A 25385-nucleotide genomic window follows, 5' to 3' on the forward strand; every position below is an offset into this window, starting at 1 on the left:
AAAAAATACAATTTTCTCTTTCTAGTGACTTTTTACTAATGTAGTAATATAGTATTAATAACTTCCGGGATAGAAAAGTAGACAGAAACACAATCCTTGAACATGTTAATTATTTAATCATATAAAGATAAGTCTATGCAGAAAAGTTTAGATGTGATGCTAATGGGTAAAATGACCATGGCATTTCGTGGGAGTTTATGTAATTCAATCTATGCTTACTTCTAAAAAACAAAAAATAAGAAGTGCTATATGTATAGAAGAAATTCATGAAATATTTCCTTGGCAAAAACTGAAAAAGGAAAATAGAAAAGAACAATCATTCTCTACCCTAAATAACATTAAAATCACATGAAACCGTTTTAAAAACACCAGGGCACCTGGGTGACTCAGTTGGTTAAATGTCTGACTTGATTTCAACTCAGGTTATGATCTCACAGTTCCTGAGATTAATCCCACATGGGGCTCTGGGCTAACAGTGCAGAGCCTGCTTGGGTTCTCTCTCTCTCTCTCTCTCTCTCTCTCTCTCTCTCTCTCTCTCTCTCTCTCTCTCTCTCTCTCTCTCCCCCTCCCTCCCTCCCTCTCTCACTCTCTCTCTCTCAATTAAAAAACAAAAAACAAAAAAATACACCAATGTCCAGGCCTCACACCCTAGAGATACCAACTTAATTGGTTGAGGATAGGACCTAGACATGGTACTTTTAAGAGCTCCCCAGTAGAAGATACAGGCTGACCATATTCTGGCTACAGTATTACAGGCTGAATTTCTAAAATACTTCTTTCAATGTTGAATTGTTATATTTCTCGTGAGATAGATCCCTTAAGAAACCTCCTGGTGTTGGGTTCAAGATGTCAGCATCAGAAGATACTGAACATACCTTCACCTATATACACAACAAATATATAGCTACATATGGAAAATTTTCCTCTGAAAAAGTCCTGAAAACTAGGTGGACAGCATCTCCACAACAAAAGATAAAAGGGCCACACTGAGTTGGATAGGAGAGGCAGAGATATGCTTTCACCAAAACCCACCCAAAGACTTGCAATCCACAATCAGAATGAAATCTCACCAACATGGAACTTTTCCCTGAGGAGCAAGGAGTTTGTGCTCCATATCAGACACCTCAACCCTTCAGTCCTGCACCCCTGAGACCGGCCCTCCAAACATAAAACCAACAGGGACCGTGTCCAGAACTATAGGGAATGGAGAACCTGCCCTTAAAGGACTCACTCACAGATTTACTTGCCCCAGAACCCAGAGCAAAAGCAGAAATATCTGTTTGCTTTTTTGTTTGTTTGTTTGTTTGTTTCAAAGAGAGTTTTTCATCTCTTTTTAACTGAAGTAGAGTTGACACACAATGTTATATTCGTTTTAGGTGTACAACATAGTGATTCTACAACTCTATACATTATGCTATGTTCACCACAAGTATATCTACCATCTATCACCACAGAATGCTATTGTAATATCATTGACTATAATCCCTATGCTGTACCTTTCATCCCCATGACTCATTCACTCCATAACTGGAAACCTGTACCTCCTACTCCCCTTCTCTCTGATAACCACCCATAACCCCACCACCCTCTCCCCTGATAATCATCAGCTTGTTCTCTGTGTTTATGGATCTATTTCTGCTTTTTTTTGTTTATTTGTTCATTTGCATGTGTATGTGTATGTGTTTGTTTTGTTTTTTTTAGATTCCACATAAAGTTAAATTATATGGTTATTTGCTTTTCTCTGTCTGACTTACTTCACTTAGCATACTACCCACTAGGTCCATCCATGTTGTTGAAAATGGTGAGATCTCATTCTTTTTATGGCAGAATAATATTCCATCGCATGCGCATATATATATATATATATATATATATATATATACACATATATATGTGTGTGTGTGTGTGTATACACACACACCACATCTTCTTTATTCATCTATCAATGGCCTACTTAGGTTGCTTCCATATCTTAAACATAGGAGCACATGTATCTTTTTTAATTAGTGTTTTCATTTTCTTTGACTAAATAACCAGTAGTGGAATTACTAGATCTTATGGTATTAAAAGAAGTTTGAAAAGCACCTAAACCATATGTAAAGGAGACACACTAATCTTAAAGTAACTGCCAAAAAGAAGGGACCTGTTAGAGCTTTCTCTAAGGACAGAAGCACTGTAGGTGCCATTTTTGCAATCTTATTCTACCTTACTAACGCCAGTGCTGGTGAGTGCCATTTTGGCAACCTCCCTCCACACTGCCAGCACATGTGGGGCTCCCATCCCATACCACAGGAACATCACAGCCAGGCAGGCAAACACCACCCCACACCCCGTGCCACAGCTGAGCCATAGCCAGCCAGGTAAGTGCTACATCTTCCCCCATGCCCCCAATACAGCCACTGAGGAGAGCACCATGACCTGACCCCTGCCAAAAATATGTCACCGACAGCCTGGGAAAGAACCCTACCCACCCATTCCCCACACTACAGCCCAGCACATGCACACAGAGGGGATATCCATGGAGCACCTGGCTCTGGTGGCCAGAGGGGACTGTGCTTCTGGCCCCCATGGATAAAATCACTACTTAAGACCACTCCTACAAGACTCAGGGAGGTAGCTGTTTCATCTAATACATAGAAAACAAACACAAAGAATCAGACAAAATGAGGGGACAGAGGAATATGTTCCAAGTGAAAGAACAAGAGAAAACATCAGAAAAAGACCTTAATGAAATAGGGATAAGTAATCTACTTAATAAAGAACTCAAAATAATGTTCATAAAGGTGCTTACCAAACTTGGAAGTATAAGGGATGTGCACAGCAAGCACTTCAACAAAGAGAAAATATAAGAAAGTAACCAAACATAAATCACAGAACTGAAGGATACAATAACTGCACTAAAAAGTACATTAGAGGGTTTCAACAGCAGACTGGAAGAAGCAGAAAAACACAGATCAACAAGCTAGAAAACAAAGCAATGAAACTCACCCAGACAGAGCAGCAGAAAGAAAAAATAATTTTAACAAGTGACAATGCCTTAAGGGGCTTATGGGACAACATCAAATGGAATAATATACACATTATAGAGGTCTCAGAAAGAGAAGAGAGAGAAAAAGAGGCAGAAAACTTATCTAAATAAATAATGGCTGAAAAATTCCCTAATCTGGGAAGGAAACAGACATCCAAGTCCAGGAAGCACAGAGAGTTCCAAAAAAGATGAATCCAAAGCAATCTATACCAAGACACACTATAATTAAAATGTCAAAAGGTAAAGACAAAAGAGATACTCCCTAAATGCAGCACAAGGAAAAAAAAAAATTATGTTCAAGGGAAATCCCATAAGGCTGTCAGCAGATTTTTCGGCAGCAACACTGCAAGCCAGAAAGTAGTGGCATGAAATTTTCAAAGTACTGAAAGGAAAGAATACCCAACTACAGTGAGATTATCATTCAGAAATAGGTAAAGAGAGAGTTTTTCAGATAAGCAAAAGCTAAGGCAGTTCATCACCACTAAACAGGCCTTACAAGAAATATTAAACAGACTTCTTTCAGTTGAAAAGCAATGGAACTGATTAATGACAAGAAAACATGCAAAAGTAAAAGTCTCATAGGAAAAGTTAAACATATTATAAAAGTAATGGGTTAATCAATTATAAAGCTAGCATAAAGGTCAAAAGACAAATGTAGTAAAATTAACTAAAACTGCAATAATCAGTTAAGGGACATATGACATAAAAAGATGTAAAATATGACATCAAAAACATAAAACAGGGGCGCCTGGGTGGCTCAGTTGGTTAAGCATCTAACTCTCGATTCCAGCTCAGGTCATAATCTCATGGTTGTGAGATCAAGCCTGAGTCAGGCTCAGATTCTCTCTCTCCCTTTCTCTTTTCCTTCCCTAGTCAGGTTTGCTCTTATTCAAAATAAATAAATAAACATTAAAAAAAAATGGGGGGAGGTTAAAAATGTAGAGTGTTGAAATGTATTCAAATTTAAGTTGCTATCAAATTAAAATGGACTGTTATATATATAAGATATGTGAATCTCATGGTAATCACAAAGCAAAAACTTGTAGTAAATACACAAAAGAAAATTAGAAAGGAATCTAAATGCAATAATAAGGAAGGTTATCAAACCACAAGTGAAGAGAGAAAAAGAAGAAAGGGACAGAATAAACTACAAAAAAAGGCAGAAAACAAGTTAACAAAGTAGCAATAAGTAGATACCTATCAATAATTACATATAAATGGACTAGATCTTCTAATCAAAAGACAAAGAGTGGCTGAATGGATTCATACACATGGCTCATCTATATGCTGCCTACAAAAGATTCATTTCAGAAGTAAGGACATGCAACGGCTGAAACTGAAGGGATAGAAAAAGATATCCCATGCAAATGAAAACAAAAAGAAAGCTGGTACAGGTATACTCATCACTCATAATGATAAAGGGGTCAATCCAACCAGGATTATTATAAATGTTATTTATAACATTTATAAATACATATGCACCGAACATAGGAGGACCAAAATACATAAAGCAAATATTAACATGCCTAAAGGGAAAAATTGACAGAAATACAAAAATAGGTAGAGACTTTAATACCTCACTTACCAATGGATAGATCATCCAGACATAAAATCAACAGTGAAACACTGGATTTAAATGACACATTACACCATATAGACTTAAAATATATACATATGGAATATTCCATCCAAAAGCAGCAGAATACACATTCTTCTCATGCACCTGGAATGTTTTCCAGGACAGATCACATGTTGGGCCATGAAACAACTCAATAAATTCAAGAATATTGAAATCATATAAAACATCTTTTCTGACCACAATGGTGTGAAAATAGATATCAATTACAGAAAGAAAATGGTAAAAAAACAAAGAGATTAAACAACATGCTTCTGAATAGCCAAAGGATCATCAAAGAAATAAAAGAAATAAAAGGAGAAATGAAAAAATACCTACAGACAAATGAAAACAAAAATACATTACACAAAAATCTCTGGGGTGCAGCAAAAGTGGTTGTAAGAGACAAGTTCATAGCAAGAGATCTACCTCAAAAAGCAAGAAAAACCTCAAATAAACAAATTTCCTTTATACCTAAAGGAAACAGAAAAAGAAAAACAACAACAAAAGTCAGTAGAAGGAAGGAAATAAAAATCAGAGTGGAAATTAATGAAATGAAGACTAAAAAGACAAAAAAAAAATCAATGAAACAAGAACTGTTTCTTCAAAAAGATAAACAAAAGTGAAAAACCTTTAGCTAGATTCACCAAGGAAAAAAATAGAGAACTCAAATACATAAAACCAGAAATAAAAGAGAAGTTACAAATGATACCACAGAAATATGAAGGATCCTAAGAAACTATTATGGACAGTTGTATGCCAACAATTAGACAACCTACAAGATATGGAGACATTCTAACAACATAGAATCTACCAAGATTAAATCGAGAAGAAACAGAGAATATGAGTAAACCAATTACTAGTTAGGAGATTGAATAAAAAACTTCCCAACAAAAATCCAGGACCAGATTGTCTCACTGATAAATTCTACTAAACATGCAAAACAAAAAAAAAGATTTGATACCTATCCTTTTCAAGTTCTTCCAAAAATCTGAAAAGGAAGGAATGCTTCCACACTCATTTAATGAGATTAGCATTACCATGATACCAAAACCAGACAAGGTCACTACAAAAAAAGAAAATCACAGGTCAATATTCCTAATGAATATAGATGCAAAAATCTTCAAAAAATATTAGCAAACCAAATTCAACAATACATTAAAAAGATCATATACCATAATCAAGTAGGCTTCATTACAGAGATGCAAGAATGGTTCAACATCTGTAAATCAATCAATGTGATACAACACATTAACAAAATGAAAGATAAAAATTATGTGATCATCTCAATAGATGCAGGAAAAGCTTTTGACAAAATTCAGCATTCATTTATGATAAAAAATCTCAACAAAATGGGTATAGATGGCACACACCTCAACATAATAAAAGCCATATATTAAAACCCCATAGCTAATGTCATACTCAACAATGAATAGCTTAAAGCACTTCCTATAAGATCAGGAACAAGACAAGGATGCCCACTCTTGCCACTCTTATTCAACATTGCATTGAAAATACAACTTGGCAAGAAAAAGAAATAAAGGACAACCAAAATGGAAATTAAAAAAGTAAATTGTCACCATTTGCAGATGGACATGATACTACATATAAAAACCCCAAAAGAATCAACACACAAAAATGTTAGAGCTAATAAATGAGCTCAGTAAAGTTGCAGGATTCAAAATTAATATACAAAAATCTGTTGCATTTTTATACACTAATAAAATATCAGAAAAAATCATGAAAATAATCTTAAAATAAAGAAAATAATCATTTACAATTGTACCAAAGAATAACATATCCAGGAATAAATTTACTGAAGGAGGTGAAAGACCTGTACACTGAAAACTATAAGACATTGATGAAGAGACTAAAGACACAATAAATGGAAAGACATTCCATGCTCCTAGATTGGAAGAATTAATATTAAAATGTCCAAATGACCCAAAGTAATCTACACAGATTCAATGTAATCCATATCAAAATTTCAATGGTATTTTTCACAAAACTAGAAAAACCAATTCTAAAATTTGTACGGAACCACAAAAGACCCCCAAATAGGCAAAGTAATCTTGAGAAAGAACAAAGTCAGAGGTATCACACTCTCTGAGTTCACTATACTACGAAGCTATAATAATCAAAACAGTATAGTATTGGCATAAAAACAGACACATACATCAATGGAAAAGAAGAGAGAGCCCAGAAATAAACTCATGTACAAATGGTCAATGATTTATGACACAGGAAGCAATAATATACAATGAGGAAAGTACTGTTTCTTCAATAAATGGTGCTGGGAAAATGGGACAGCCACACACACACACACACACACACACACACACACACACACAAAATGAAGCTGGACCACTAATACCGTATATAGAAATTAACTCAAAATGATTAAAGACTTAAATGTAAGACCTGAAACCATAAAAGTCCTAGAAGAAAACATAGGCAGTAAGCTCCTTGACATTGATCTTAGCAATAAGTTTTGGATCTGGCTCCAAAGGCAGGGGCAACAAAAATAAATAAATGAGATTATATCAAACTGAAAAGCTTCCGTACAGTGAAGAAACCATCAACAAAATGAAAAGGCAATCTACTGAATGGGAAAAGATGTTTGCAAATCATATATTCAATAATGGGTTAATATCCAAAATATATAAAGTCCTCATACAATTCAGTAACAAAATTTACAATTTGATTTTAAAAATGGACAGAGATGACTCTTTCCCATCTTGCAAGATGGCAGGTGAAAAAGCTGAGAAGCCAGATACTAAGTAGAAGAAACGTGAAGCCAAGAAGGCTGATGCTGGTGGCAGGTTAAGAAGGGTAATCTCAATGCTAAAAACTCCAAAGAAGGGGAAGCCCCTCTGAAGGTGAAACCCTGTCCTCATCAGAGCAAGTGGCAGATATTCCTGATTAGCTATGTACTCCAGAAAGGCCATGTATAAGAGGAAGTATTTAGCAGCTAAATCCAGGTTGAAAAGAAAAAGAAGGAGAAGTTTCTTGCTATTGTCACAAAACCAGTTGGTGGTGACAAGAATTGTGGTACCTGAGTGGTTAAACTTCACAAAATGCCTAGGGATTACCCTACTGAAGATATGCCTCAAAAGCTCTTGAGCCACAGCAAAACAAAACAAAACAAAACAAAACAAAACCTTTCAGTCAGCATGTGAGAAAACTATGAGCTACCATCACTCCTGGGACCATTTGTTCATCCTTACTGGGTACCACAGAGGCAAGAGGGTGATTTTCCAGAAGCAACTGAGCAGTGGCTTAGTACTTATGACTGGACTTCTGGCCCTCAATCAAGGTCCTCTGTGTAGAACACATCAGAAATTTGTCATTGCCACCTCCACAAAAATTCATATCAGCAGTGTGCAAATCCTAAAACATCTCACTGATGCTTACTTCAAGAAAAAAAAAGGTGTGTAAACCCAGACACCGGGAAGGTGAGATCTTAAACATGGAGAAAGAGAAGTATGAGATGACAGAACAACACAAGGTTGATCAGAAAGCTGTAGACTCACAAATTCTGCCAAAAATCAAAGCTGTTCCTCAGCTTCAGGGCTACCTCTGCTCTGTTTTCTCTCACAAACAGAGTTTGTACTCACAAATTGGTGTTTTAAATTTCTTACAAAGAACCTAATTAAATAACTGATCCATTTTTCTAATGGACAGAGATCTAAATAGGCATTTTTTCAAAGAAGACAGACAAATGGCCAACAAACACATGAAAACATGTTCAATATTACTATCAAGGAACTGCAAATCAAAACCACAATGAGATATCACCTCACACCTGTAAGAATGGCTAAAATCAAAAGGACAAAAAACAAGAAGTGTTTGCGAGGATGTAGAGAAAAGGGAACATGTGCATATTGGTGGGAATGTAAACTGGTACAGCCATCGTGGAAAATAGTATAGAGTTTCCTCAAGAAATTAAAACTAGACCTACCACATGATCTAGCATTCTACTTCTGGGTATCTAACCAAAGAAAACAAAAACACTAACTCAAAAAGATATATGCACCCCTAAGTTTACTTCAGCATTATTTACAAAAGCCAAGATAGGGAAACAACCTACAAGCCAAGATATGTCCATCAATCAATGAATTGATAAAGATGTGGTGTGTATATACAATGGAATACTACTCAGTCATAAAAAAGAATGAGGTCTTGCCATTTGTGACAACATGGATGGACCTTGAGGCTATCATGCTAAGTGAAATGAGTCAGGCAGAGAAAGACAAATACTGCATGATTTCACTTATAAATAGAATCTAAAACACAAAATAGCAAACAACCAAAACCCAGACTCATAGATACAGAAAACAGAACAGTGATTGCCATGGGAAAGGGGGTTGGAGGAGGAAGACAAAATGGGTAAAGGGCATCAAGAAGTACAAACTTCTAGTTATAAAATAAATAAGTTATGGGGATATAAAGTAAAGCAACGGAAATATAGTCAATAATATATTATTAATTTTGTATGATGACAGATAGTAACTAGAACTACTGTGGTAATAAAATCACAATGCATTCAAACGTCTAATCACTATACTGTACACATGAAACTAATATAAAATTTCATGTCAATTATACTTCAATTTAAAAAATTCCCATACACATAAACCCATCTAAAGACTAGAATTCATGGAATAGCTATGAATAAAATGAAGCCCATGAAAAATAAAAAAATAAAAAACTATAAGAAAAATCAGCCCCCCTTCCTCCAGAGATTCCTAAACAGTGGTGGTGAGTATTCACTGACATACACTGTCAAGCCTAATACGCTTTTTAAACAAAAGCATACATTAATGTGGTTAATTATAGCTCAGTCTATGACCATGAAATAAAACAGAACTTACTGGCCTAAGGAGGGATTCAACCCAATGTTATGACCTAATTAGTCTTTTATGTTCTGCCTACACTTCCTCTTGTCCATCCATCAAAGGTCTATGTGAGGAAGCTTTAGGATAACACATTCTTCCAATCACAAGGGAGGGAACATGATGCAAGAAATCACTGGGCACATCCGACTTATCCCTTCTCCTAGTGACAAATGCACCAAATAGATAATAACAGAAGGTCATTGGGTATATGTACATATCCCCTCAGTTTCACCTACTATTTCTAAACTAACTATTCTTTTTTTTTCCTGAAATTTATTGACAAATTGGTTTCCATACAACACCCAGTGCTCATCCCAAGAGGTGCCCTCCTCAATACCCATCACCCACCCTCTCCTCCCTCCCACCCCCCATCAACCCTCAGTTTGTTCTCAGTTTTTAACAGTCTCTTATGCTTTGGCTCTCTCCCATTCTAACCTCTTTTTTTTTTTTTCCTTCCCCTCCCCCATGGGTTCCTGTTAAGTTTCTCAGGATCCACATAAGAGTGAAACCATATGGTATCTGTCTTTCTCTGTATGGCTTATTTCACTTAGCATCACACGCTCCAGTTCCATCCACGTTGCTACAAAAGGCCATATTTCATTTTTTCTCATTGCCACGTAATATTCCATTGTGTATATAAACCACAATTTCTTTATCCATTCATCAGCTGATGGACATTTAGGCTCTTTCCATAATTTGGCTATTGTTGAGAGTGCTGCTATGAACATTGGGGTACAAGTGGCCCTATGCATCAGTGCTCCTGTATCCCTTGGATAAATTCCTAGCAGTGCTATTGCTGGGTCATAGGGTAGGTCTAGTTTTAATTTTCTGAGGAACCTCCACACTGCTTTCCAGAGCGGCGGCACCAATTTGCATTCCCACCAACAGTGCAAGAGGGTTCCCGTTTCTCCACATCCTCTCCAGCATCTATAGTCTCCTGAATTGTTCATTTTGGCCACTCTGACTGGCGTGAGGTGATACCTGAGTGTGGTTTTGATTTGTATTTCCCTGATTAAGGAGCGACGCTGAACATCTTTTCATGTGCCTGTTGGCCATCCAGATGTCTTCTTGAGAGAAGTGTCTATTCATGTTTTCTGCCCATTTCTTCACTGGGTTATTTGTTTTTTGGGTGTGGAGTTTGGTGAGCTCTTTATAGATTTTGGATACTAGCCCTTTGTCCGATATGTCATTTGTGAATATCTTTTCCCATTCCGTTGGTTGCCTTTTAGTTTTGTTGGTTGTTTCCTTTGCTGTGCAGAAGCTTTTTATCTTCATAAGGTCCCAGTAATTCACTTTTGCTTTTAATTCCCTTGCCTTTGGGGATGTGTCGAGTAAGAGATTGCTACGGCTGAGGTCAGAGAGGTCTTTTCCTGCTTTCTCCTCTAAGGTTTTGATGGTTTCCTGTCTCACATTTAGGTCCTTTATCCATTTTGAGTTTATTTTTGTGAATGGTGTGAGAAAGTGGTCTAGTTTCAACCTTCTGCATGTTGCTGTCCAGTTCTCCCAGCACCATTTGTGAAAGAGGCTGTCTTTTTTCCATTGGATGTTCTTTCCTGCTTTGTCAAAGATGAGTTGGCCATACGTTTGTGGGTCTAGTTCTGGGGTTTCTATTCTATTCCATTGGTCTATGTGTCTGTTTTGGTGCCAATACCATGCTGTCTTGATGATGACAGCTTTGTAGTAGAGGCTAAAGTCTGGGATTGTGATGCCTCCTGCTTTGGTCTTCTTCTTCAAAATTCCTTTGGCTATTCGGGGCCTTTTGTGGTTCCATATGAATTTTAGGATGGCTTGTTCTAGTTTCGAGAAGAATGCTGGTGCAATTTTGATTGGGATTGCATTGAATGTGTAGATAGCTTTGGGTAGTATTGACATTTTGACAATATTTATTTTTCCAATCCATGAGCAGGGAATGTCTTTCCATTTCTTTAAATCTTCTTCAATTTCCTTCATAAGCTTTCTATAGTTTTCAGCATACAGATCCTTTACATCTTTGGTTAGATTTATTCCTAGGTATTTTTTGCTTCTTGGTGCAATTGTGAATGGGATCAGTTTCTTTATTTGTCTTTCTGTTGCTTCATTGTTAGTGTATAAGAATGCAACTGATTTCTGTACATTGATTTTGTATCCTGCAACTTTGCTGAATTCCTGTATCAGTTCTAGCAGACTTTTGGTGGAGTCTATCGGATTTTCCATGTATAATATCATGTCATCTGCAAAAAGCGAAAGCTTGACTTCATCTTTGCCAATTTTGATGCCTTTGATTTCCTTTTGTTGTCTGATTGCTGATGCTAGAACTTCCAGCACTATGTTAAACAGCAGCGGTGAGAGTGGGCATCCTTGTCGTGTTCCTGATCTCAGGGAAAAAGCTTTCAGTTTTTCCCCGTTGAGGATGATGTTAGCTGTGGGCTTTTCATAAATGGCTTTTATGATCTTTAAGTATGTTCCTTCTATCCCGACTTTCTCAAGGGTTTTTATTAAGAAAGGGTGCTGGATTTTGTCGAAGGCCTTTTCTGCATCGATTGACAGGATCATATGGTTCTTCTCTCTTTTTTTGTTAATGTGATGTATCACGTTGATTGATTTGCGAATGTTGAACCAGCCCTGCATCCCAGGAATGAATCCCACTTGATCATGGTGAATAATTCTTTTTATATGCCGTTGAATTCGATTTGCTAGTACCTTATTGAGAATTTTTGCATCCACATTCATCAGGGATATTGGCCTGTAGTTCTCTTTTTTTACTGGGTCTCTGTCTGGTTTAGGAATCAAAGTAATACTGGCTTCATAGAATGAGTCTGGAAGTTTTCCTTCCCTTTCTATTTCTTGGAATAGCTTGAGAAGGATAGGTATTATCTCTGCTTTAAACGTCTGGTAGAACTCCCCTGGGAAGCCATCTGGTCCTGGACTCTTATTTGTTGGGAGATTTTTGATAACCGATTCAATTTCTTCGCTGGTTATGGGTCTGTTCAAGCTTTCTATTTCCTCCTGATTGAGTTTTGGAAGAGTGTGGGTGTTCAGGAATTTGTCCATTTCTTCCAGGTTGTCCAATTTGTTGGCATATAAGTTTTCATAGTATTCCCTGATAATTGTTTGTATCTCTGAGGGATTGGTTGTAATAATTCCATTTTCATTCATGATTTTATCTATTTGGGTCATCTCCCTTTTCTTTTTGAGAAGCCTGGCTAGAGGTTTGTCAATTTTGTTTATTTTTTCAAAAAACCAACTCTTGGTTTCGTTGATCTGCTCTACAGTTTTTTTAGTTTCTATATTGTTTATTTCTGCTCTGATCTTTATTATTTCTCTTCTTCTGCTGGGCTTAGGCTGCCTTTGCTGTTCTGCTTCTAGTTCCTTTAGGTGTGCTGTTAGATTTTGTATTTGGGATTTTTCTTGTTTCTTGAGATAGGCCTGGATTGCAATGTATTTTCCTCTCAGGACTGCCTTTGCTGCGTCCCAAAGCGTTTGGATTGTTGTATTTTCATTTTCGTTTGTTTCCATATATTTTTTAATTTCTTCTCTAATTGCCTGGTTGACCCACTCATTCGTTAGTAGGGTGTTCTTTAACCTCCATGCTTTTGGAGGTTTTCCAGACTTTTTTCTGTGGTTGATTTCAAGCTTCATAGCATTGTGGTCTGAAAGTATGCATGGTATAATTTCAATTCTTGTAAACTTATGAAGGGCTGTTTTGTGACCCAGTATATGATCTATCTTGGAGAATGTTCCATGTGCACTCGAGAAGAAAGTATATTCTGTTGCTTTGGGATGCAGAGTTCTAAATATATCTGTCAAGTCCATCTGATCCAATGTCTCATTCAGGGCCCTTGTTTCTTTATTGACCGTGTGTCTAGATGATCTATCCATTTCTGTAAGTGGGGTATTAAAGTCCCCTGCAATTACCACATTCTTATCAATAAGGTTGCTTATGTTTATGAGTAATTGTTTTATATATTTGGGGGCTCCGGTATTCGGCGCATAGACATTTATAATTGTTAGCTCTTCCTGATGGATAGACCCTGTAACTATTATATAATGTCCTTCTTCATCTCTTGTTACAGCCTTTAATTTAAAGTCTAGTTTGTCTGATATAAGTATGGCTACTCCAGCTTTCTTTTGGCTTCCAGTCGCATGATAAATAGTTCTCCATCCCCTCACTCTCAATCTAAAGGTGTCCTCAGGTCTAAAATGAGTCTCTTGTAGACAGCAAATAGATGGGTCTTGTTTTTTTATCCATTCTGATACCCTATGTCTTTTGGTTGGCGCATTTAATCCATTTACATTCAGTGTTATTATAGAAAGATATGGGTTTAGAGTCATTGTGATGTCTGTATGTTTTATGCTTATAGTGATGTCTCTGGGACTTTGTCTCACAGGGTCCCCCTTAGGATCTCTTGTAGGGCTGGTTTAGTGGTGACAAATTCCTTCAGTTTTTGTTTGTTTGGGAAGACCTTTATCTCTCCTTCTATTCTAAATGACAGACTTGCTGGATAAAGGATTCTTGGCTGCATATTTTTTCTGTCTAGCACCCTGAAAATCTCGTGCCAGTTCTTTCTGGCCTGCCAAGTTTCAAAAGAGAGATCAGTCACGAGTCTTATAGGTCTCCCTTTATATGTGAGGGCATGTTTACCCCTTGCTGCTTTCAGAATTTTCTCTTTATCCTTGTATTTTGCCAGTTTCACTATGATATGTCATGCAGAAGATCGATTCAAGTTACGTCTGAAGGGAGTTCTCTGTGCCTCTTGGATTTCAATGCCTTTTTCCTTCCCCAGTTCAGGGAAGTTCTCAGCTATTATTTCTTCAAGTACCCCTTCAGCACCTTTCCCTCTCTCTTCCTCCTCTGGGATACCAATTATGCGTATATTATTTCTTTTTAGTGTATCACTTAGTTCTCTAATTTTCCCCTCATACTCCTGGATTTTTTTATCTCTCTTTTTCTCAGCTTCCTCTTTTTCCATAACTTTATCTTCTAGTTCACCTATTCTCTCCTCTGCCTCTTCAATCCGAGCCGTGGTGGTTTCCATTTTGTTATGCATTTCGTTTAAAGCATTTTTCAGCTCCTCGTGACTGTTCCTTAGTCCCTTGATCTCTGTAGCAAGAGATTCTCTGCTGTCCTGTATACTGTTTTCAAGCCCAGCGATTAATTTTATGACTATTATTCTAAATTCACTTTCTGTTATATTATTTAAATCCTTTTTGATCAGCTCATTAGCTGTTGTTATTTCCTGGAGATTCTTCTGAGGGGAGTTCTTCCGCTTGGTCATTTTGGATAGTCCCTGGCGTGGTGAGGACCTGCAGGGCACTTCCCCTGTGCTGTGGTGTATAACTGGAGTTGGTGGGCGGGGCCGCAGTCAGACCTGATGTCTGCCCCCAGCCCACCACTGGGGCCACAGTCAGACTGGTATGTGCCTTTTCTTCCCCTCTCCTAGGGGTGGGATTCACTGTGGGGTGGTGTGGCTCGTCTGGGCTACTTGCACCCTGCCAGGCTTGTGATGCTGGGGATCTGGCGTATTAGCTGGGGTGGGTAGGCAAGGTGCTCGGGGGCAGGAGGGGCAGGCTTAGATCGCTTCTCCTTAGGTGATCCACTTCAGGAGGGGCCCTGTGGCAGCGGGAGGGAGTCAGATCCGCTGCCGGAGGTTTGGCTCCGCAGAAGCGCAGAGTTGGGTGTTTGCGCGGAGCGAGCAAATTCCCTGGCAGGAACCGGTTCCCTTTGGGATTTCGGCTGGGGGATGGGCGGGGGAGATGGCGCTGGCAAGTGCCTTTGTTCCCCACCAAACTGAGCTCTGTTGTCAGGGGGCTCAGCAGCTCTCCCTCCCTTTGTCCTCCAGCCTTCCCGCTTTCCGAGCAGAGCTGTTAACTTATGACCTCCCAGAGCTAAGTCGCGCTTGTTGTGGGAACACAGTCCGTCAGGCCCCTCCGCTTTTGCAAGCCAGACTCGGGGGCTCTGCTTGGCCGGCGAGCCGCCCCTCCGCCCCGGCTCCCTCCCGCCAGTCCGTGGAGCGCGCACCGCCTCGCCGCCCTTCCTACCCTCTTCCGTGGGCCTCTCGTCTGCGTTTGGCTCCGGCAACTCTGTTCTGCTAATCCTCTGGCGGTTTTCTGGGTTATTTAGGCAGGTGTAGATGGAATCTAAGTGATCAGCAGGACGTGCGGTGAGCCCAGCGTCCTCCTAAGCCACCATCTTGCCGCAACTCCTCTCTAAACTAACTATTCTTAACTATTTCTGCCAAGTAAACTTATTTTCTTTTGTGGAACTCAGTGAAACAATCACTTCCTGTCTGTCCGTGCTGTTTTAATCAGGTCCTATTTTAAGTGGGCCATCATGCTGCTTATTCTTTATTGCCACCACCCCAGATTCTTCTCTTCCCTGCTTTCTTCCCTGGGAAGCTGACTCCTGATAACTTTATCATCCCTGCTTTTTTACCAACTCTCTTCTGTTTGAGTTTGTTCAATGGGATGTGCAAGCAGACAATCAAAGGATAAGAAAAGTGAGAGGTTTGGCTAATTCTTCCCTGCTCCCTCCAATAATGTGTCTCTTACAATAGCTGTATCCCTCTACAATTACAGCTTAAGCTATCACTGGGATCTGGTAACAGTTTTTCTCCCCTTGGCCTAAATCCAATAGATGGTAATGGCTTCTAACTACTAGTCTCTGCATACCTCAACATTCCTTTTTTTACTCCCTTAAGCCTATATATAGCTCTATCTTGGTGATTCTATTACTACTGAGACCCTTTTTCAAAAATAATAAATAATAATAAAGAACCATAAAAAAGAGTCATAATAAAGAACAAAACAAATTCTGAACTGAAGAATACAATGAATGAAGTGAAAAATACAATAGCATCAACAGCAGAATGTATCAAACAGAAGAAAGAATCTGTGAAGTAGAAAACAAATCTTTGAAATTATTCAGTCAGAAAAGAAGAAAAAACAAGAATAGAAAAAAGTGAAGAAAACCTACGTAACAGAAACAATGAGAAACATAAACAATGAGATACCATCAAAGGAGCAATCTGAATTACTGGAGTCCCAGGAGAACAGAGACAAGGGGCCAGAAAGTTTTCTTAATGAAATAATGGCTGAGAATTTCCCAAATCTGTGGAGATTTTGACCACCCAAGTTCATAACCTTCATAGAACCTCCAGCAAATTCAACTTGAAAAGACCTTCTCCAAGACACATTATAATAAAACCATCAAAAATCTAAGACAAAGAGAGACTCTTGAAGCAACAAGAGAAAAAAGCTGCTCACCTACATAGGAGTCCTCATTATGCTATCAGTGGATTTCTCAGCAGAAAATTTAAAGCCAATACAAACTGGGATGGTATATTCAAAGTGCTGACAGAAGTAAACGGCCAACCAAGAATACTTTATCCAACAAAGCTGCCCTTCAGAAGTGAAGGAGAGATAAGGACGTCCCCAGAAATACAAAAGTTGAGGGAATTCATTACTACTAAACCTGCTTTACAACAAATGCTGAAACTGAAATAAAAGGATGCCAATTAGTAACATGAAAACATATGAAAATATACAACATACTGGTAAAGTAGTATATAATAAAATACTGTAATGTGGGTAATATTGTGTGTTAACCACTGAACTATAGTAAAAAAGTTAAAAGACAAAAGTATTAAAAATAACTATAGCCATAATAATTTGTTAATGAATACAATATAAAAAGAATTAAATTGTAACATCAAAACCCAAAAGTAGAGGGGAGTAAAAGGGTAGAGTTTTTGTATGCCATGAAAGTTAAGTTACTAACATAAAAATAGACTTCTATATCTCTAAGATGTTCTATGTAAGCCTTATGGTCACCATAAAGCAAAAACCTACAGTAGATACACAAAAGAAAAACAAGAGAGAATCACAGCTTACCACTATGGAAAACAATGAATTCACACAGGAAGACACCAAGACAGAAACAAAGAAAGAAGGGAATTACAAAAGGGCCAGAAAACACTAACAAGGTAGAAATAAGTACTTACTCATCAAGTTACTCTGAATGTAAATGGACTAAATTCCCCAAAGGGCGAAAAGTGGCTAAATGTATAAGAAACAAGACCCAACTCTACTCTGACCACAACAGACTCACTTCAGTTAAATATACATAAAGGCTCAAAGTGAAGGGATAAGAAAAGATATTCCATACAAATAGAAAATCAAAGAGAGCAGGCATAGCTATACTTATATCAGACAAAATAGACTTTAAATCAAAAACTGTAACAAGAGACCAATAAGGTCATTATATAATAATAAAGATGTTAATTCATCAAGAGGATATAACAATTATAGATATAATGGCACCCAACATTGAGGCACTGGTATATATAAAGCAAATATTAACAGATCTGAAGGGAGAGGTATATAACAATATTATAATAGGGGATTTCCTCACTTATTATCAGGGAAATACAAATCAAAAACACAATGAGATACCATCTCACACCTGTCAGAATGGCTAAAATTAACAACACAGGAAACAACAGGTGTTGATGAGGATACAGAGAAAGGGGACCTATTGGTGGGAATGCAAACTGGTGCAGCCACTCTAGAGAACAGTATGGAGCTTCCTGAAGGAACTAAAAATAGAACTACCCTATGATCCAGCATTGCACCATTAGGTATGTACCCAAAGGATACAAACATGCTGGCTCAAAGGGGCACATGCACCCAATGTTTATAGCAGCATTATCAACAATAGCCAAACTATGGAGAGAGCCCAAATGTCCACCCTAGAATTTATTATGCTAAGGGAAGTAAGTCAATAAGAGAAAGACAAACACCATATGATTTCACTAATATGTGGAATTTAAGAAACAAAACAGATGAACATATGGGTGGCGTGAGAAGAGGACAGAGGGAAACAAACAAGAGACTCTTAATGACAGAGAACAAACTGAGAATTGATGGAGGGAGTTGGGTGGGAGATGGGCTAGATGGGTGATGGGTATTAAGGAGGGCACTTGTTGTGATGAGCACTGGGTGTTGTATGTAAATGATGAATCACTGAATTCTACTCTTAAAACCAATTTTGCACTGTATGTCAACTAAAATATAAATTAAAAAATAATAGGGGACAGCAAAATCCCCATTTTTAATACCAGCTAGATAATCCAGAGGAAAAAATCAATAAAAAATGATGTACTTGAACTATACTTTAGACCAAATGGACCTAACAAACATATATAGGACCAGATGGTTTCACTGGTAATTCTACCAAACACTTAAAGAAAAATTAATGCCAGCCCTTCTCAAATCCTTCCCAAAAATGAAACAGGAGTGAACACTCCCAAACATATTTTACAAGGCCAGCATTACCCTGATACCAAAACCATACAAAGATACTACAAAAAAAAATATATCCCTGATGAATATGATGCAAAAACTGCCAACAAAATATTAGCAAACTGAATTCAAGAGCAAATTAGAAGAATCATATACCATCCTATCAAGTGTAGTCTAACCTTGCCTATTAAAGAAACTGAGGTTCATAGAAATGAAATGCCCACAATCACAGAAAATAGAGGAAAGATTCAGAATTACACTCCTGAGTTTCCAGAGTTCTCAGTCCCCATACTTTCCCCACTATTCCAGACTGTTCACTGAGAGATACATACAAATGTCTACCACATTGGTAGGAATATAAACTGGCATAGCTATTACGGACAATAATACAGAGGTTCCTAAAAAATTAAAAATACAACTACTGGGGCGCCTGGGTGGCTCAGACACTTAAGCATCCAACTCGGCTCAGGTCATGATCTTGTGGTTCACAAGTTCGAGCCCCGCATCAGGCTCTGTACTGATAGCTCAGAGCCTGGAGCCTGCTTTGGATTCTGCATCTCCCTCTCTGTCTGCAACACCCCCCACACACACACTCTTTCTTTCTCAAAAATAAATAAACATTTAAAAATTTTTAAAAGTAAAAAAAGTGAAATGGCTTAAGCCCTTTATCCCATACTGAAAAAATTGAGTTTTATCAGACAGTTCCTGTGACCAGAAACACATTAGGAAAGCAGATCAACCCTCAATGAAAAAGAAATCCCTAAACAATATAGACAATTTCAGCATATACAAATAAAATGCCTTTCCATTCCATAAAAATTAAAAGTAAAACAATACATAACATCTTTGATGAAAGTCAAGTCTCAAGTAGACCACATAAAAAGTGAAAGGAAACAATTTGACTTTTTAAATAAGGATGACCATCTAATCTACTCCAAATAAGCACCCCCTAAAAAATGGCTTGGCAATAAAACTTTGTCATACATTTTGAAAGGTATGACATATACATGCCAGTAATAGCACTTCATTTATTTTCATAGGAATAGATGTTCCCATAGTAACAAATTCAACTCAAGAATTCTTCTTTTAGTTCAATGTAGTATATTAACTTATACCGGCCAGTTTCACTTCTGGGTATGCCAAATGAAAAGCTTGCTAGTGCTATAGAAAGCATACTGTGCAACATGTGATTTTCCAAGTCAGGATGCCAAAAGGTGTCAAATTCAGTATCCCAACATCCTACCTCTAAAATAATTTCTAAAAATCAAATCTGTAAAAAAAAATATTTTAAATCTCATTTCTATGAAAGAACAAAATCTTGTTAACAGTTGCCCAAAAAAAGAGGGAGGAAAACCAATAACCACACACTTCTAATTAATCATCCTTTTTTTCATGCCTTATTATCATCTATTAACATTCCACTGTCTCCTCAAATTGTTACTTAATGCCCCACAGTTATCACTATTCAAAAACCCGAGGGGTTGGCTTTGACGCAAATGGAACCACATTACAGGCATCATTAATAAACATCTGAGCCCAGTTAGTCAGTGCTTGTCATCATCGAAGGGCAGCCCCTTTTAGCCAAACCCTAGCCACTTTTCTGCAACAGGGGAATGTGAACCTAATGATACCAGATCACCCTGGTTTTCAAAAGAGGTTAGAAATCTTCATTTTTTCTGTAAAAATATCCTAATTGCTAAATATTGGCTTTGTAAAAAAACTGATCCCAAAGCACATGCTTATAGCTGGATCCAGCTGGCTGGTCTCCAGTTTGCAAACGTCTGGCTCATATAGAAACTCCTATCTTTACAACATCATTCTCAGTATCATCACAGGTCTGTGGTTAGAGAAGCCTGAAATGAACATGATTAGAAGGCATGGAGATTAGTGATGTCATGTTCACAGTGAATCACCATCGTCTGCCACTGCATCCTGAATGGACTTCTATGACAGCATCACCTTCTTTGTGTACACATCTGTCACCAGACTGAAAACTTCTTGTAGGCAAGCCCACACCCTTATTCATCTTAGTTTCCCCAGCACTTGGCACATGAAAATCACGAAATAAATATATTGGAATGAATGAGTCAGTGAATGAATAAATAAACACCAAATAATGCAATCTCTAATGTCAATAACCCCTAACTTTCCTTCTCCAACATAGAACTCAGTAAAAAGACTATTTCCAATGACATCACATTTCAAAACTGAGTTGCTCAATAGCTGAGTAGAAGAAATGGCTGCATATATCAGTGGTTAAATGAATTTGGGGGAGACGTTATGAATGTTCATTGAAGGATTAAAGTCAAGAAACAAATATTTTAAAAAGCTGATATGAGACAGAAAAAAGCTCAAGAGAGTAGGAGTAGGGAATGTAGAAGGAGCCCCCCTACTGTGTCTATGGGATAACAAAAGATTCATGTATGCATTGTAACCAGCTAGTCTCTAGTGGTGGTGGTGGTGTCGTTGTATAGTTGTCAGTGGTGGTGTTGTTTCAACTACACTGGAAGCCACTTTCTCTTCTACTAGATGCCTCTCTATAGGTGAAGTGGCAAGCGAAGATCTGGAGCCGATAGAGGATCACCTAGGGAAGTTGTGTGGTAAGAACAAAAAGGAAAGTTCATTCCATGCTCTTTCTGTGCAAATAGGAATGTTTTCAATCCAGGTTAAAAGGATGCCTGATGTTGAGTCCCTGTCATTTGTCAGCTAGCTGTTATTTTCACTCTTCTTTCTCTTTCTCTTCCACACACACACTATTGTATATGCCTTAAAGTCTAACATTTTTCTTCAATACAGTCCTTGGAGCACAAATCTATACTCTGTCCCTATGTACTTCAATTTATAGTCTTAGCTATAAAAACTATTTCTGAGTAACTTTTAGAGAACAACTCAGTGGGCACTTACAGCTTAATTATTACCAAACAAGTATAAACCATAAATAAGTTTTATACCACATGTGGAGCTTGGCAATTAACCACCGTAGACTTCATTTAACCACTGCAGAAGGCTTAAATTTTCTGAACCAATACTTGGGACTCTGGAGCTGACAACTGTGAATCATGTTCCAAGGATGATTTAAGAAAATGTTTGAAACAGGAACAGCTCAGGAAATTCATGATGCCAAAGTAATCAGGTGAGTGTACAAAGAAGAAAGCTTGAGGACCTAATTCTAGGCATAAAACATAGAAACATACTTACCAAAATGGATGGTAGGGTTGCCTGAAGACTTGAACTTTGGGTGTTCCAAACTAGGTCTTCAGTTTCAGGAAGTAAAACCCCTCTCACTGAAGAAAGAACAATATAGAAAACATTTTTAGTTGAGACACTATTGTATTTGAGGTTCAGGGACAACTAAAAATAAGTTTAGATTTTATAGTTTAGATCTTGGCACAGCAGATAACACAGACTTGCTTAGAAAATATCTGTTACTTTATTCAGAGAGTTTACTTATATTGAGAGGGGGAAACTGAAGGACTCCATAAAAATTTGCTTCTTGCTCTTTTTCCTGCTTCTATTCTTACTACGACCTACATCCTCACTTTACACATGCCTTATAGAACAAATAGTGTATGTCTTCCTGTGAGGGATAAGGAATTAATGATTTCTTTAGAGGCTTCCAGCACAAAAGGTAACATCTAAGGAAGGACCACACAAGAATGACCAGATGAGGTCATCGTATGCATGTTCCAGACCACCAGTACTAGACATCTCAATGCCAAGACCCCCTAGCTCCAAGGAATGTGACTTATGAAGAACACCTGGACCTGTCCTTGTTCTAAATGATTCCTGGATGCCTGAGAGGACAACATGTACACCAGACCACAATCCTCAGTAAAAACCCCAGACCCCAAAGACAAGACTCTCTCCTTTCCTTTTCCACCTCTCCCAGATACATCATCTATATCTGCATGCCCTCTCTCTCTCTCTCTCTCTCTCTCTCTCTCTACATTCATATATGTAGATATATATGAAGATATAGATAGATAGATAGATAGATAGATAGATAGATATCTTCAATAACTCTGCTCACTTCCTGCAGGCTTGCGTTTTATTTCTGTCCTGTGCATAGTCAAGGACCCTCTTGGCTTGTCCTGCAGGACCCTCTCTTGGCTGGTCTCCTCGAACCAAGCCTGCCTGCATCAATATTAACACAATCTATCTGAGTTACAAGACTCCAACATAAAATATTCTTCTCATTATTACATTTAAAACATTCCTATGTAATTTCTTTTTCTTTTTGCAAGCATTGTTTACTCTTTTCAAGATTCCTGTGAAGATGTTTTTAAATTGATTTTTTTTCACTTTAATAAAAAAGTTAAGCTGAAATTCCAACTCATTTGGTTGATGCTAAGAATGGAGAAAATTATGCAAAATGATTTCCTTTTTGGCAGAAAGGACCTGTGAAAAGTGGGCTAGGACACCAGAGAGTTTATCATTATACCAATATTAACGAGCAATAGAGGTAAGACAGTAGATTGTATAATTTAATTCAACAAAGGTTTACTGAATCCTTCTAGTTACACAGACTTTGATAAAGCTGAGACTATAAACATTAATAAAGCCAAGTTTCTCCTATGCAAGTATCCCCTATGTCAGAGAGATAAACACAAATTATACACTGAAGTGAGGGCATGTAATACTATGTATGGGATACAAAGAAGAAATTGATTTTGCCTGAAGGGGAGAGGGAATCTATAAAAGCTAAAGAAAAAAAAAGGATTGCCACAATTTGATCTGGTGTATGCACCAAAAATGGAAGCAGAATCTCTCTTTATTCACCTGTTACCACTGGCCTGACATAAAGGGATCAGTCAGAAGCCAAAAACCCTATTCGGTTTAAGTATTTCCCAAAACTCTTTTCAACTGTGTTTACAGATGTCTTCTATGGGTCAAGGATGATATATCTTTAAAAAATGATGACCAAGTTACCTAGAAAGCTGCAGCCATTCAGAACTCTCAGTTGGCATGACAACAGAAATAGATTTTAGGTATGAAATTTTATACAAGTGAAACATTCATCTAATGAAAGATCAAAGCACCTGAATTAGTTTGTACTGTATATCCTAAAGCTTTTGTTAAATTCTCTTAGAAATTCTCCGTTGTTGAACTCCTTTTTTAGGACATCTTCTAGGAGATATCTCTACTCCCAAGCTCCACATAAAAGGAAGACCTTGCTATGCTGGATTTAGTTTCCTACACAATCTCACTTGGCCTGCTGTATACCTTAATCTTCATGTCATTCTTCCACTACTTTCATTATTAACCTTGGTGTTTGTACCTTCTGTTCAGTTTAGGTTCCCATCTCCTTCAGGTCATGACCTCCTAGCGCTATCTTTTTTCTGATCCCAATATCCAGATTCCTGGGAACTTCTGCCTATTTGCTGTCCCCATAGGTAGTCTTCAACGAGTCTATACTAGCCTTGCCAAAAGGAATTCAGCAATTTCAGATTATAACAAGCCTCTTCTCTTTTCACTATTTTATCTAGGTCAGGTATTCCAACAAGATAGAATGATGAAAAAGGAGTGTATGAGAAAATAAGCCCAGGGTACCTGCACTGCTCCAAAATGCAAAGGTTCCTTAGTGTTTTAGAACTGATAGCCTAATGTCACTATCATCTACAAAGACAGTTTCTCCACTTTAAAGTCCTGTATAGCCTACATGAAGCCCAAGCTACTTTATGACCCTGACCTAGCACACTGTCATATTAAGGAAACATCATTCTAGCAGACAAAATAATTGAAAAACAATTTAAAGTTTTAGTTCAGCTCTCAAAAAATACCTTACTTAGGAAGAAAGAGTTATACATAGTAAAATTTTATTTAACCTTTTTTCTCTCTTTTCTCTGTCTTGTGTCTATTTGTGTTTGTTTATTTACACACACACGCACAAACACACACACACACACACACACACACACACACACACACACAGAGGCCTAGATGATAAATGCCTGAAAAGATACAGGATCTTTTCTCCTAAGAAAACGTGGGAACTGAAGAAGGTATAAAATGTATCATTGTTAGTATTGCCTATCATCCATGAATTTTCCTCTTTGGCAGCTGGTACTTCTATGCAATCACTTCAATAAAATATACTCCATGGACATTTTAAAAGCTAACTACTCTTGAGTGAAGAAATCATAAAGAAGGAAACATGAAGTAGCAAGTAATTTAACAGGACACCATGTCCCTGATGAGTTAAACTGTTGCAATACTAGTTACCAGATTCTTAGCAAACTTAAGTATGAGATTAACTAGGCCACTCTTTAGCCTCTAAATGAAAAGTAGTCAACCTCGCCCTGGTGATCCCAGATCCACCTATCGATTTCAGATCATAACTGGCTCTCTCCAGCTATCTAAATCCAAACTTAGTACTAAATTCTCTGGGATTCTCCCCATCACCCAGTATCAGTTCTTCTTTCACCAAGATCTTCCCTGAACTTTCCTGAGCTACTCTGTATCTTCTGGTCTCTGGCTTTTAAGTCATCACACCAGTTGATTTGCCTGTGGAGAATTAATGTATTGGTTGCTCGGGCAGCCCTATAACCTGTTTCAATTCACACTT

The 25385-nt window shown here is 37.7% G+C and overlaps 1 protein-coding gene and 1 pseudogene across 2 annotated transcripts in view; one reads left to right on the forward strand and one right to left on the reverse strand.

Annotated features, from left to right (window-relative positions):
* The window catches only part of IMPG2 (interphotoreceptor matrix proteoglycan 2), an 87467-nt gene that overhangs the window by 16089 nt on the left and 45993 nt on the right, over positions 1-25385 (reverse strand). For both annotated transcript variants that reach the window (XM_043594035.1, XM_043594034.1), the window contains exon 11: positions 22019-22104. In XM_043594035.1, coding sequence (XP_043449970.1) covers positions 22019-22104 — 86 coding nt within the window. The remainder of the gene's footprint in view (positions 1-22018; positions 22105-25385) is intronic.
* On the forward strand, positions 7027-8376 carry LOC122491376 (annotated as a pseudogene).

The sequence above is a fragment of the Prionailurus bengalensis genome, chromosome C2 (genome assembly GCF_016509475.1).
Source record: "Prionailurus bengalensis isolate Pbe53 chromosome C2, Fcat_Pben_1.1_paternal_pri, whole genome shotgun sequence".
NCBI classification, from domain to species: Eukaryota; Metazoa; Chordata; class Mammalia; order Carnivora; family Felidae; genus Prionailurus; species Prionailurus bengalensis.